General features: G+C 36.1%; 1 protein-coding gene across 3 annotated transcripts in view; it reads right to left on the bottom strand.

Moving 5' to 3' along the window:
• Phf14 (PHD finger protein 14) overlaps positions 1-13605 on the bottom strand; it is a 139597-nt gene that overhangs the window by 112579 nt on the left and 13413 nt on the right. For all 3 annotated transcript variants that reach the window (XM_013020009.1, XM_013020010.1, XM_013020011.1), the window contains exons 4-5: positions 9113-9257; positions 3309-3468 (exon numbers count right to left, since the gene is read on the bottom strand). In XM_013020009.1, coding sequence (XP_012875463.1) covers positions 3309-3468; positions 9113-9257 — 305 coding nt within the window. The remainder of the gene's footprint in view (positions 1-3308; positions 3469-9112; positions 9258-13605) is intronic.

A 13605-nucleotide genomic window follows, 5' to 3' on the forward strand; every position in this document is an offset into this window, starting at 1 on the left:
ATAACATCATTTTTTTAGAATGTAGAATTGTGGTTCCTATAAAACATAGAGGGGGAAGGGTCTAATTAAGCCATGTGCTACAAAATTTCAATTTTTTTTCATTATTTACATATGTTACTCTTTCTTTTCCCCTAAAAACAGAATACTACAAGTCTATATCAAATTTTCTTGGCTTCTATGCTGGTTTATCAAGCTAGTTTTATATGCTGCAAAATATATAAAAACATGTATTTCTATTATAGACTTCCTTTCATTATAACATCATCATAAAGTGTTTAAGTAGTACATAAAAATTTTTTTGCCAGAATGTACATCAAGAGATATGTGTCTATATGTGTAATACTCACAATACCTAATGTAAATATTTCTCAGTAAATCTCAGTGGTTAAAGAAGCTTTTCTTTACTGCACTCAGAAACAGCTTTACAAATTGCTTTGTGAATCATGATAGCATGAAAAGAAAGCTTTTCAATATAATTTTCAAATCATTAACAAGAAAAAAAACATAAAATTACAAATTGTATTTCCAAAAAGGAAGCTCCATATTTTTCAATGCTGCTTTACTTATCCATCACAATTTATTGTCATAACTCTGAAATCTCAAGGTTAAAGGAGCTACGGAAAGAAATTCTGCAGTAGCTCATCACCTTAGTAATGCTGCTAATAAGAAAGCACTAGAAGCAGGAACAGTACAAAAGGGTCAGAAGACATTTATTGACTAATAATTTTGCTCCAAAATCTATAATGTTTTATACAAATCACCTCATTGAATGCCCTCAATAATGCTAAGGGAATTGAGACCAAAAAAAAAAAACTGCACTTGCCTAAAATCATAGTAAAAAAAGGTAACCATAATCCAAATACTTTTTTTTTTTTTTTTTTTGCCAGTTGTAGGGCCTGAACTATGGGCTTGGGCACTGTCCCTCAGCGATTCAGCTCAAGGCTAGTCCTCTACCACTTGAGCCACGGAGCCACTTCCAGCTTTTTCTGCTTATGTAGTGCTGAGGAATGGAACCTAGGGCCTCACGCATGCAAGGCAAGCACTCTACCACTGAGCTACCTTCCCAACCCCTGAATGCATAGTTTCTTTTTCCTACTCTCTCTACTATATTCTTTTTTTAAAAAAAATAAGTTTTTTATTGTGAAAGTACTGTACAGAGGGGTTACAATCAATCACATGAGCAAGGTAAGTAAGCACATTTCTTATCAAGCATTGTTGCCTCCTCCTTTGTTTTTCCCCTACCATCCCCCTTCCCTTGATGTTGGTATAATTTGGGGAGCAGAAGAGAAAGAAAAATTGTTTAAATAGGGATACAGGTTGACCCATTGCAACAATGAATGCATACTTTTTATGCTTACAAAAACTCCCTTATGGAAGAGGCACTGTGGTTCAAGTGGTAGAGCTCTCTCCTTGAACTGAAGAACTCAGAGACAGTGCCCAAGCCCAGAGTTCAAGCCCCACAACCAACAAAAAAGAACCTCCTTTATTCTAGACCATTCTAAATATAAAATAATGCCTGTGTCATTGATACAGAATACAAATGCATGTCAATATACAAATTACATAGCTATTTTACTTTAATTTTTAGATCAGAAAGAAGATGTAAGATTTTCAGCCTTTGTTTTCTGGATTTCAATTCATAAATGTACCCAATAATCTATGGTATATCCTTTTTTTGTTTGTTTTTTTGGGTCCGGTCATGGGGCCTGAACTCTGGGCCTGGGTGCTGTCCCTCAGCTCTTCAGCTCAAGGCTAGCGCTCTACCACTTGAGCCACAGCGCCACTTCCGGCTTTTTTCTTTTTGCTTATGTGGTGCTGATGAATCAAACCCAGGGCCTCTGGCATGCAAGGCAGCGCTCTACCACTGAGCGACCCGTATTGTAGCAACATTTCTCAAGGATCTATCCATTATTTGAGGCAGAAACACACAGAGACAGCACACACACACACACACACACACACACGTATGTCTTGCTATAGGCTACTGTATCATGTTACAAATCTCTTCACTACATCTCTGTGTGTGTGTCTCTGTGTGTGTGTCTGTGTGTGTGTGTCTCTGTGTATGTATATATATGCTTTTAATTTACTTAGGTAAAATATACAAAAATGTAAAAACATGGGAAATTTATATTCGCTATTGTGCTGTTTAAATACTAAATATGTTTAGAAAAATAATATAACACATAAATACACCCTTTTCTACTGCAAAAGAATAGGAGAGAAGAGTGACCTGCAAAACACATAAGATTAGAAATTACTCTTACATTTCAAATCACCTTCCCCAAATGGTGTCTCCTAAAATAAAATTGTTATGATAGCAATGGTCCAAATGTGCTCATGAATATAAGTGGTGTACCAACATCAATTCATTGTCTTTCAGCTTCAAACTCATACTTTAATACTTGATACAATAGTAAATTCTCTTTTTACATTTATCCTTTATAGTGAGAATGATATTAAGCTCAATGGCAATGAGCACTACAACTCCATGGTAGAATGTACTGTAAAAAGAAGGAATCTCCTAGGAGGGATGATTAGAATGTATTTCCTCTGTCCCAGTCACCAGCTCAGTTCTTCAGTGATTGAACAGCCTTGACACACCTGAAAATCACGTTTCTATGTCTCAATCCAGATACCACACAGTCCAGGTTTCGAAACAGTGATCCACAACCTCCTGTAACCTATGCCTAGTCAACTACTTGCTAAGTACTGAAACCCTTCTGGCATCCATCAGGCTATAACTACAGTTTCTCCAACAAAGTCTGAACCCCAATCTGGGGAAAGAGATTTTTCTTTCTGATTTTGTCACTCTCAGATAATCTCCCTCATCCCCAGGATTCTTTATAGAGTTTTTATAGTTTATGTTTACTCTTTATCCACAGCTTAATAATGATGTATATCAAATTTCTCCTTTTTCAAAGCAAAGACTATGACATACTATTTAAATGAGACAGATCAGAGTTCAAAAATGAACATTTATCAACTTATGGTGCTGAGTTAATAATAAAAATATATGTAAATGATCTGAGTCTCAGTCATTCTTCCTAACATTTGGTAAACTACCATTTGTTTCTTCACAAGGTCATTATTAAAAACAGATGAGATGAGAATGTAAGCATAAATGTAAGTACTCAGTAAATGATCTTCCTCCCTTTATCTATAGCCTACTGGCCCATTTATTCTACTTTAAGAAACTCAAAGAAGCAGTGACATGAAGTATGTATATCAAAAATCATAAATAAAATAATTAAAAGTAGACATGTTATATAGTAGGAATATGAATCAAGCAGAATTAGGACATCAACCTTCCAGCATCTGTCTCCTTGAAAATTCCATCCTGATTTGGACACAGCTCACAGCTAGGAGAAACACCACATTTACAGGCATCACAAAACCAAGGTTCAGTGGAATTTTCAGAAGCTGAACTCATAATGGAGTCACTCTCTCCATCAACTCCATAACAACCTAAAAAAGAAACAGTTATGATTAACTATTTGTAAAAATTTTCATTTTGTAAAAATACTTTTCATGCTGAATGCTATTTATGAAGTTGAGATCTGAGGATCACAGTTCGCAGCCAGTTCAGGCAATAAGGTCAGTTAAGATTCTTGTCTCCAACTAATCATCAAAAAGCTGGAAGAAGAAGTGTAGCTCAAGTGATAGAAAATAGACTTGAGGGAAAAAGCCATGTTAAAGGGTGAGAGTCTCAATTCCAACCCTAATACCAGCACAAAAAACAAAAAACAAAAAGCAAAGAAAAAAAAAACTTTACCAAAAAATAATTTAGTGAATTAAGTTACATTTTAAAAAGTTTTAATACTATAGAAAAAGCATTAAAAGGAAAACTTTTAGAAATTTTTATTTTATTAAGAAATACATTATTAATGTGAATTACTATTTATAAGAAACTAGATTAACTGCCCAGTAGTAAAAATTTATTGAACTCCCTCTGTACCCAACATTAGAATTTACATGAGATCAAATTCAGCAAAAAAAGTAACAAAAACAATTTGAAAAAAGCAGATTATAACATAAACTCATGACTATCAAATGAAATTTTATTAAAAGAAATAACACAGAAACATACATGCACACATAATTAGAGCTACAGAACAATTTGAAAAAAAATCAAAATAGAGGTAGACATGATGAGTTCCATTCTCAAGTCAACCTCAGGTATTCAATAGTGAAGTATTTACTCTCTTTAAAATTATGTAATTCTGTCTTCTGTGAATATTTATTCATAACTGAAACAGATGAAAAGAAGAATTATAGGTCAATATTTATGTATTTTATTTACTACTACTATTATAAAACACAGGAGGATAGTAAAATAGTCTGTAGCTACAAGACTGGCTTCCAACTTATGACTTACATTACCTGTCTCATGAAAATCCTTAATTACTATATTCTCAAATCTTATTTGAAAATTTTGCTACAGTGAACTTTATTAAAATCTGAAAGTCACAAAAAATAAATGTCAAATTTCAGATTCAAAAGAAACTAAAATCTTGCACCCAAGATACGAGAGAATTCAAAACTCATTAGTTTCTTTAATATTAGGTAGTAGTCGGCAATCACTGTCTTTTATCACTACCAATTAGGTATGAATATTGTAAATGGAAATAAGAATATTAAAAGATGCATCATTTTCTTGTTAGGAACAGTAATTGTCACCAATAAACTAAAATATAAACATGTTTTATCTATTTTCTCAAGGTACTATACAATGCCACAGAGAAACCTATTTTCTTAATTCAATAATGTTCCTCTAAAACAAACTATTTGAAACTAGATAAAGTCCATCTATATTCATAGAAAATAGTCAATTACCAAGTCAATAAAGCTCCCAAGGAGCATTCAAATGTATTTACTTCATTTAGCAAAATCAGAACAAATCACAGCAGTTCACTTTGAATAAAGCAAAATTCCAGTTTTGCTTTAAAAAATACACTATGTACATTTTCACAGTCTTAAAACTCTTACAAATAACCTTAGGAATGATTTCTATAGCATTCTTCCTTTGTAAAGAAAAATACCGACAATTTATGCAAGCTCAAAGAACAGCACTAAGTAAGAATTCATTCTTTAGCTTCATTGCCTCTGAAAAAGCAACTAAATTCCGATCTAATAGCTCCTTATCTGACACTTTAGCCTGCCACTGACTCCATACTCCTCCACCATAACTGGGAGTTTACTAAGCCCTAAAAAAAAGTTCCAGAATGTTACATCCACTTCTCTCTCTTCTTCCACACAAAACACTGAGTACAGAAAAGAGATATTTTTCCATATGAGTAAAAAATGAAAATAAATAATTTATAAGCATACATGGGAACTGTTTTCAAAGGAGTAAACATAGAAAACATGTTTCTATATAATTACATTCAACCTTTGAATAACATATGCAATGAACACAAATTTAAGGAAATAATGTAAGCTAACGTATGGTCCATCTGCTTCAAAAGTTTTCTCCACTTACAAGAGACCAAAGCTCTTCAGTCTTCTGCCTCCTACTTATGTAACTTTGAATAAACTGACTCTAAAGCATAGCAACTTTATCTGTAATACATATTTAATGTTACTTAATATCTCTCAAAATGTTAGGGAAAAAAGGAACACAAAAGTTTACCCACTTAAAAATTTGTAACACATAAATGATGGAAAGGTAACATTGATCCAGATGTATTGTACTTGTCAGGAACAAGTGGGCTCACACCTGTAATCCTAGCTACTCAGGAGGCTGAGATCTGAGGATCATGGTTCAAAGCCAGCCCAGGCATGAAAGTCCATGAGACTCTTATCTGCAATTAACCACCAGAAAATCGGAAGTTTTGCTGTGGCTCAAGTGGTAGAGTGCTTGTCTTGAGCCAAAGAGCTCAGGGATAATACTCAGGCCTAGAGTTCAAACCCCACGACCAAAAAAAAAAAAAAGCATTGTACTCATAAATTGAAATGTTGACTTGAAACCTCTTGTACAACTAATTTCCTGATAACCAAAAAGAAAAAGAAAATACATTTCTGTTATTTAACATTTTAACACAGGAAAAGAATGGAAACACAGTGGAGAAAATGTCCTGGGTGTATTGTATAAATGTGTGAAAAAAAATTATAATTAACCACCTCACATTATAAATGTATACTAATACAAAAATAAGTTAACAATCATTAGATTTTTTTATTAGAAAACCAAGTTAAAATGAGTAATGCTGTTTAAATTACCTGAAAAATGCACAATTCCTGTCAAAAAGATTTCCTAAAGCCACAAAGAGCATACTCTACTAGGAAAGAGTCATAGGATATAGCTTTTTGCATATCTGAAAAGTCAAAATGGTCTAGGGGCTAGGCTAACAGATATTAGAAAATAAATAGATAGATTGATAAACAAATAAATAAAACAAATGAGAAGACAACATCTCCTGGTAGTCTTTATCTCATTCAATGCATAGCAACTCAGTTTGAAGACAACTGCTGGGTAAACGAACTACCTAATATCCTGTCACTGTTATGATACATACTCAACACTGTTTGTCAGACATGCTGCAATCAGCATATCAGATAAATGACATCACACTCAGGGGAAGCCTGCTATTAACATTCACTTACAGTATCTTGTCACAAAGGTGTTTACAGTAAGTGACAAAACGCAGCCCTTATATTTCAAAAAGAAAATAGATTTCTCTATTTGGATGGAGTGAGTTCTCTACCAAATAATTACAGTTATGCATTTAACATGCAACATTTGGAATGTTATCTGTCATCAAAATCTCAAATTAATGCTAGGTGCCAGTGGCTCACATCTGAAATCCTAGCTATTCTGGAGGCTGAGATCTGAGAATTGCAGTTTGAAGCCAGCATGAGCAGGAATGTCTTTGAGACTTTTCTTTCCACTAAACTACAGAAAGCAAAGAATGAAGTGGAGCTGTGGCTCAAGTGGTAGAGCACTAGCCTTGAGCACAAAAGCTCAGGGACAACACCCAGGCCAGAGTTCAAACCCCAGGACTAGCAGAAAAAAAAAGTGAGGGGGGTTAGGGAGGTAATTGCCCTGCACAGGTGGTTCACACCTGTAATCCTAGTTACTTAGGCGGCTGAGAGCTGAGGATCTGATAAAAGCCAGTCTGGGCAGGAGGGTCCAAGAGACTCTTATCGCTAATAAACTACTCAAAAAAGCTGGAAATGACTATAGCTCAAGTGGTAGAGCACTTGCCTTGAGTAAAAGAAGCTCAGAGATAGTGTCCAGGCCCCGAGTTCAAGCCCCAGGACAGAAAAAAAAAAAAAAAAAACAGGTAGAAGCCAGACTCCTGTGGCTCACACCTGTAATCCTAGCTACTCAGGAAGCTACAATCTGAGGATCACAGTTTGAAGCCAACCTGGACTGGAAAGTCCATGAAAGACATCTCCAATCAACAACTAAAAAGCCAGAAGTGGAACTGTAGCTCAAGTAGTAGAATGTTAGTCTTGAGCACAAAATTTCAGGGACAGCACACAAGCCCCAAGTTCATGCTCCAGAACTGGTACTAAAGAGGGGGGGGGGATGAGGAAAGAGAGAGAGAGAAGGGAGGATAGAGGGGAGAGAGAGAGACATAGGCTAAAGAAAATGAAACTAAACACTATAATTGTGTACATATTAGGACTACAATCAATTCTTGACTTACGATTATTTGACTTTCAACATTTCCACCTTGCAAAAACCATTCTTCAACTTTTGGACAGTGATCTTTTTCCAAGGTAGCAATATTCTAAAACCAATTCTTTATAGCAATCTGTGTTGCCAAGCTATAATGTTCACTAGATTAGATGTATTGGACATCTTTCCAATGGATAGTATTTCAACGAACAGTGCTTTAATTAAGGAAGTAACCCCAGGATAACTAGAATAACTGTATATTGTATAATGGTTCTTTCTTCTATACTCTTTAATATAGCTCTATCATGAGAGTTAAAAAGTTTTATTTCTAAAGTAAAGCATTCAAGAAGTTCATATTTAATAACCATGAGACTGAGGCAGATTAGCTAAAGGGAGAAAAAGTTGAAAACAATCTCCATTCCTAGTCAAAATAGAAGACACCAAGGAGTTTTTTCTCCTCCCTAGTACCTTCCATGACCACAATTCCTTGGAAAACTGAAATTCTTAACATCCCAACCATTCTTGAGTCATCTAGCTCCAACCCACCATTTTTTCTTAGGGTGTATCTGTATCAAACTCTTTGCTTTACGTGTGTGTGTGTGTGTGTGTGTGTGTGTGTGTTCATTCTGTGTGTGTGTGTGTGTGTGTGTGTGTGTGTTCATTCTTTTTTTTTTTCTTTTGTTGGTTGTGGGGCTTGAATTCAGGGCCTGGGAACTGTTCCTGACCTCTACTTGCTCAAGGCTAGCACTCTACCACTTTGAACCACAACACCATTTCTGGTTTTTGAGTGGTAAATTGGTAATAGGAATCTCATAAACTTTCCTGCTCAGGCTAGCTTTGAAGTGTGATCCTCAGATCTCAGCCTTGTAAGTAGCTAGGATTATAGGCCTGGGACACTAGCACCCAGCTTAAATTCTTTGCTGGAGATGTCAACTATAGGATCTTTACCAATGAGACTACTCATTCCCGAAGGGCATTTTTTAAAAGTTGTATATCTGAAGTACAATATGGAAGTTTGTCACTTTAAAGACTGGAATTTAAAAACAAAACCCTAGTAATACTACTTCCTATTATGCCTTATTTTAGTTCCTTTCTTGGGATTAATATTTAATGAAAATTCATTTTGAAACTATTTTTGCACTCAGAGAATTCTGCTCTCCCTTAGCATCTTCTCTCAAAGTAGGTGCTCTACCACTTAATATACAGCTGACTTTTTGCTGGTTAATTTGAGATAAATTACAAACTTCAGATAAATCATAGACTTTTCTTCTTGGGCTGCCTTTCATCTGCAATCCTCAAATTTCAGCCTCCTGAGTAGTTAGTATTACAGGCATAAGTCACCAGAGCTCATCTATTTTGAAACTTCAACTAAAATATCACATCATGAAACACAGACAAACCTTGGAACTGACCAAATGAAAAGAGGATGCTTTAAATAGTGTCAATCAGTTATTTCTAAAAGGAGAAAAAACAAAGCCAAATTACCTTCATGGACTGTAATGCCACAATTGTCACACTGAATTATTTCATCTGCATCTTCACTATTATCGCCAAGACACACACAGCAAATCAGAATATGGTCCATTTTTTGAGAACTCCAGTTTTGACTCTTCTCAAGAATCAGCGAGTCCTAACATTAAAATACATCAGAAAGTGACATTTCAAATAAAAAATAATTTTAATAAAACTCCTACCTTAAACTATTTTAGATGCTACTTTTGAATTTGCAATTTATGCTGCATTCTCCATTCTTTTTAGTAACTTCAGAGTTTGTCTACAATTGAGAAGTATAGCTGTCACAGAACTTTCTAAGCACGTTTGTCTACAGTTGAGAAGTACACCTGTGTCACAGAACCTTCTAAGCACCCTCTTACTCATTTTTCACTTCTCTGAAAGTTCCATACATTCTCTTCTCTATGCATTAAAACTAGACATGAAAAAAATGTTCACTTGCTTGGTCATTCTACTTTGCACCTTAAACTAAAATAAAAAAGGAGTAATTAATCTACAAATAACTTTTAATCCTGCATATGGATTCTAAAAGTAAAAGTTCCTACACTTTAGGAACTTTCAATCCTATTTGGAAAACACAAGACATGCATATATGAAATAGGAAGAAATAACTTCAAGATAACATATTGGTAAGTGCATGTGAGGTTTGAGTTTATAGAATCTATACCCTCTAACTGCTAGGGAGTTCAAAATTTGCAACATTATTAAATACTGGATCAATGACAGCCTGGATGGCCACATCTTTAAATATATTTTTAATCACCTAAAAAAGATCCAGGTCCACTAAGTGCTAGGAAAGTAAAAATATTCTATTAGATTTATGTCAAGAAACACTCCTCCCAAAGTCAATAAAAATAGCTAGTTAACTATAAAGAAAGAAGTTGGATTAATAGATAAGTATTAAAAAATAAAATTCCAAGCAAGAGAAGATTCTGTTTTAATTTAAATCTCCTGAATTGTAGATTGGATTTAAGTTTTAATAAGAAATTGATTTAAGAGTTAGGCTTGATAGCTTGTGCCTGTAGTCTCAGGATTGAGGAGCCACCCATGGTAGCACACAACTGTAGTACGAGATGGAGAAAGGAAGATCATGGATCAAGGCTGTCTTAAGGAAAAAGTTAACTATTACTCCACTTCAACTAACAAGCCAAGCATGTTGGTAGGGTGTGCTATAACCACAGGAATATGGAAGACTTAAGTAAAGGACTGAGGTCTGAAACCAGTCCCAGAACAAACATAAGACCACATCCAAAAATAATAGTAATAATAACTAACGCAAAAAGCACTGCCAGTATGGCTTAAGTATTTGAACATTTGCTCAGAAACACCAAGTTCAAACCACAGTTCTGTCAATAAATAAATGAAAAAGACTATTCAAGCAAAGCATTGTGATTCAAATCTATAATCCCAGCTGTAATCCTCTACTGGGAGGGGGAGATAAGAGCATCGGAAATGCTATCTGAAAACAAACCAAAAAAAAAAAAAAGTATTAGGAGTGTGGATCAAGTGGTAGAGTGCTTGTTTAGCAAGCATAAGGCTCTGGATTCCATTTCCAGTAACATCTAAGAGAAGAAAATGATTAAATCTATAGCACAATGGCTCATGCCTGTTGGCTGAGGACAAAAAGAACCTGCACTTAGGAACTGGTGACCAACCTGAGCTACACAATAAGAGTTTTATCTCAAAAAAATCAAAACAAAAAAGAAAATAACTCTTACCGTATTTAATATACTGGGCCTATCATATGTAATAAAAAAATAACACTTTAGCACATACATTTCTACTCATAATTTGAATCATACCCAAAACAAAAATGAATAAATTAGTTCCACAGAAGATATTCCCTATAGTTCACATTAATTTTTCACATTTTTATAACCTTTTCAAGTCCAACATTATTCAAAAGTAACATTTGGGTCCATTATTTCAATCTCTGTAAACTGCATTTTTTTGGGGGGGGGAGGGGTCGGGTCATGGGGCCTGAACTCTGGGCCTGGGAGCTGTCCCTCAGCTCTTCAACTCAAGGCTAGCACTCTACCACTTGAGCCACAGCACCACTTCCGGCTTTTTTTTCTTTTTGCTTATATGGTGCTGAGGAATCGAATCCAGGGCCTCATGCATGTAAGGCAAGCGCTCTACCACTGAGCCACCTTCCCAGCCCTCTGTAAACTGCATTTGTAAACTGTATTTGAAGACATTTGAAAGTCACAACAAATATTTCTCTCTCTCTCTCTCTATATATATATATTGCATATAACATCTAAAACTGCAGCTAATCTATATACAGAGGGCTGGGAAGGTGGCTCAGTGGTAGAGTGCTTGCCTTGCATGCAGGAAGCGCTAGGTTTGATTCCTCAGCACCACATAAGCAGAAAAAGCTGGTAGTGGCGCTGTGGCTCAAGTGGCAGAGGGCTAGCCTTGAGCTGAAGAGCTGAGGGACAGTGCCCAGGCCCAGAGTTCAGGCCCCACGACTGGACCCAAAAAAAAAAAAATACTTTGTAGTTAATGGTTACCAAATAAATGTGGGGAAAAAATCCTACATAGAATACATGAACTCGGCCTGGGAGCTGTTCCTCAGCTGTTCAGCCCAAGGTGAACGCTCTACTGCTTGAGCCACAGCCACAGCACCACTTCCAGTTTTCTGAGTGGTTTATTGGAGATAAAAGTCTCACGGACTTTTCCTGCTGAGCTGGCTTTTCCTGCTGAGCTGGCTTCAACCGCATCCTCAGATCTCAGCCTCCTGAGTAGCTAGGATTACAGGCGTGAGCCACTGCCAGCAAAACTGGCAAAACCGGCAAAACTGGCAAAACCGATGTCTTACCATTCATTAGTACAGTAAACAAATAAAAATCTGTCCAGATTTTCATACGTCAGACATATTTCAAAGGAAATGACATTTAACTTAAACTAAAACATCCTTGGGTACCATGATCCATTCTCAATAACTATTGAACCTTTAAAGGTAGAACTTTCTCATTTGTAAAATGTGTATGACAAATAATAATAATAAGACATACTTCATGAAGCTTTGGTAATACATGGCAAGAAAAAGGTGCATAGCAAGAATGGTCCTGGCCTAATAAGGCACAATAACCATCTGAACTTGTTGAGTGTTCAAAAGGAAAAATATGAATTAGTAATTTATGACACTGGCGTGGGACAGCGCTTGTGGGCAGTGGGGTGGGGGAGATCCTGTTTAGAAATCCCAAAGAAAAGTTACAATCCTTAATAAGGAATGCTAATGTGCCCTACATAAACCTAAAAACAAGTGGCCAACTTACTAGACAATATGTCAATAGGAAAATATAAACAATCTAAGTTGTCTTTAATAAATAAAACATAGGTTTTGGCACACTTAAACATAAAGCTAAATTTATTACTCATTTGGCTATGCATCTTCTGTAATAATACTACAGAACAGTTAGTTTGGAACCTAATGTAATTTCTATGTAAGGAGTATATTTATTGCACACTAAATAACCAATGAATACTTATTTCTATTTTGTTTTATTTTTATTTTTGTCGGTCGTGGGGCTTGAACTCTGGGCCTGAGCACCGTCCCTCAGCTCTTCAGCTCAAGGCAAGTACTCTACCACTTGAACCACAGCGCCACTTCCGGTTTTCTGGTAGTTTATTGGAGATAAGAGTCTCACAGAACTTCCTGCCCAGGCTGGTTTTGAACCATGATCCTCAGATCTCAGACTCAGGATTACAGGTGTGAGTCACTGCTGCCCGGCCCACTTTTCTTTTTTTTTGTTGTTGGTGGTGGTGTAGGGCTTGAACTCGGCCTGGTCGCTGTCCCTCAGCTCTTCAGCTCAAGGCAAGCACTCTACCGCTTGAGCCACAGCACCACTTCGGTTTTCTGAGTGATTTATTAGAGATAAGAGTTTCATGGACTTTCCTGCCTGGGCTGGCTTTGAACTGCGATCCTCAGATCTCAGCCTCCTGAGTAGCTAGGATTACAGGCGTGAGCCACCAGCACCTGGCTACTTATTTCTATTTTTATCTTGAAGTTTAAAATTGATCCTATATATCATAATATTACCTCATATTGGTATGAAATTTCTACATACCTCTGGTAAAACCAGGATAAAAGATTAAGAGGGAGCCCAGAACCTTAGTTCAAGCCCAAGACCAGCAAAAAGAGAAAAAACTAGTGCATTGTTTCACAAATAATTATTTCTAAGTTTTAAAAGAAAGGTAAATTATCAGAATCTCGAATATTATCTGAACAATGTTACGAAACTGCCAAGGATGGTGGTAGTAAGGAAATGTTTAGGGAAAATGTGGTTTGTGTGTGTGTGTGTGTGTGTGTGGCTTGAACTCAGGGTCTGGGCACTGTCCTAGTAGGGAAAATGTGGTGTGTGTGTGTATGGCTTGAACTCAGGGTCTGGGCACTGTCCTAGTGCTTTTTTGCTGAAGGCTAGCACTCTAACCCCTTGAGCCCCACTTTGGGCTAATTTTTT

The sequence above is a fragment of the Dipodomys ordii genome, unplaced genomic scaffold, assembly GCF_000151885.1.
Source record: "Dipodomys ordii isolate 6190 unplaced genomic scaffold, Dord_2.0 Scaffold48, whole genome shotgun sequence".
In the NCBI taxonomy this organism is placed as follows: Eukaryota; Metazoa; Chordata; class Mammalia; order Rodentia; family Heteromyidae; genus Dipodomys; species Dipodomys ordii.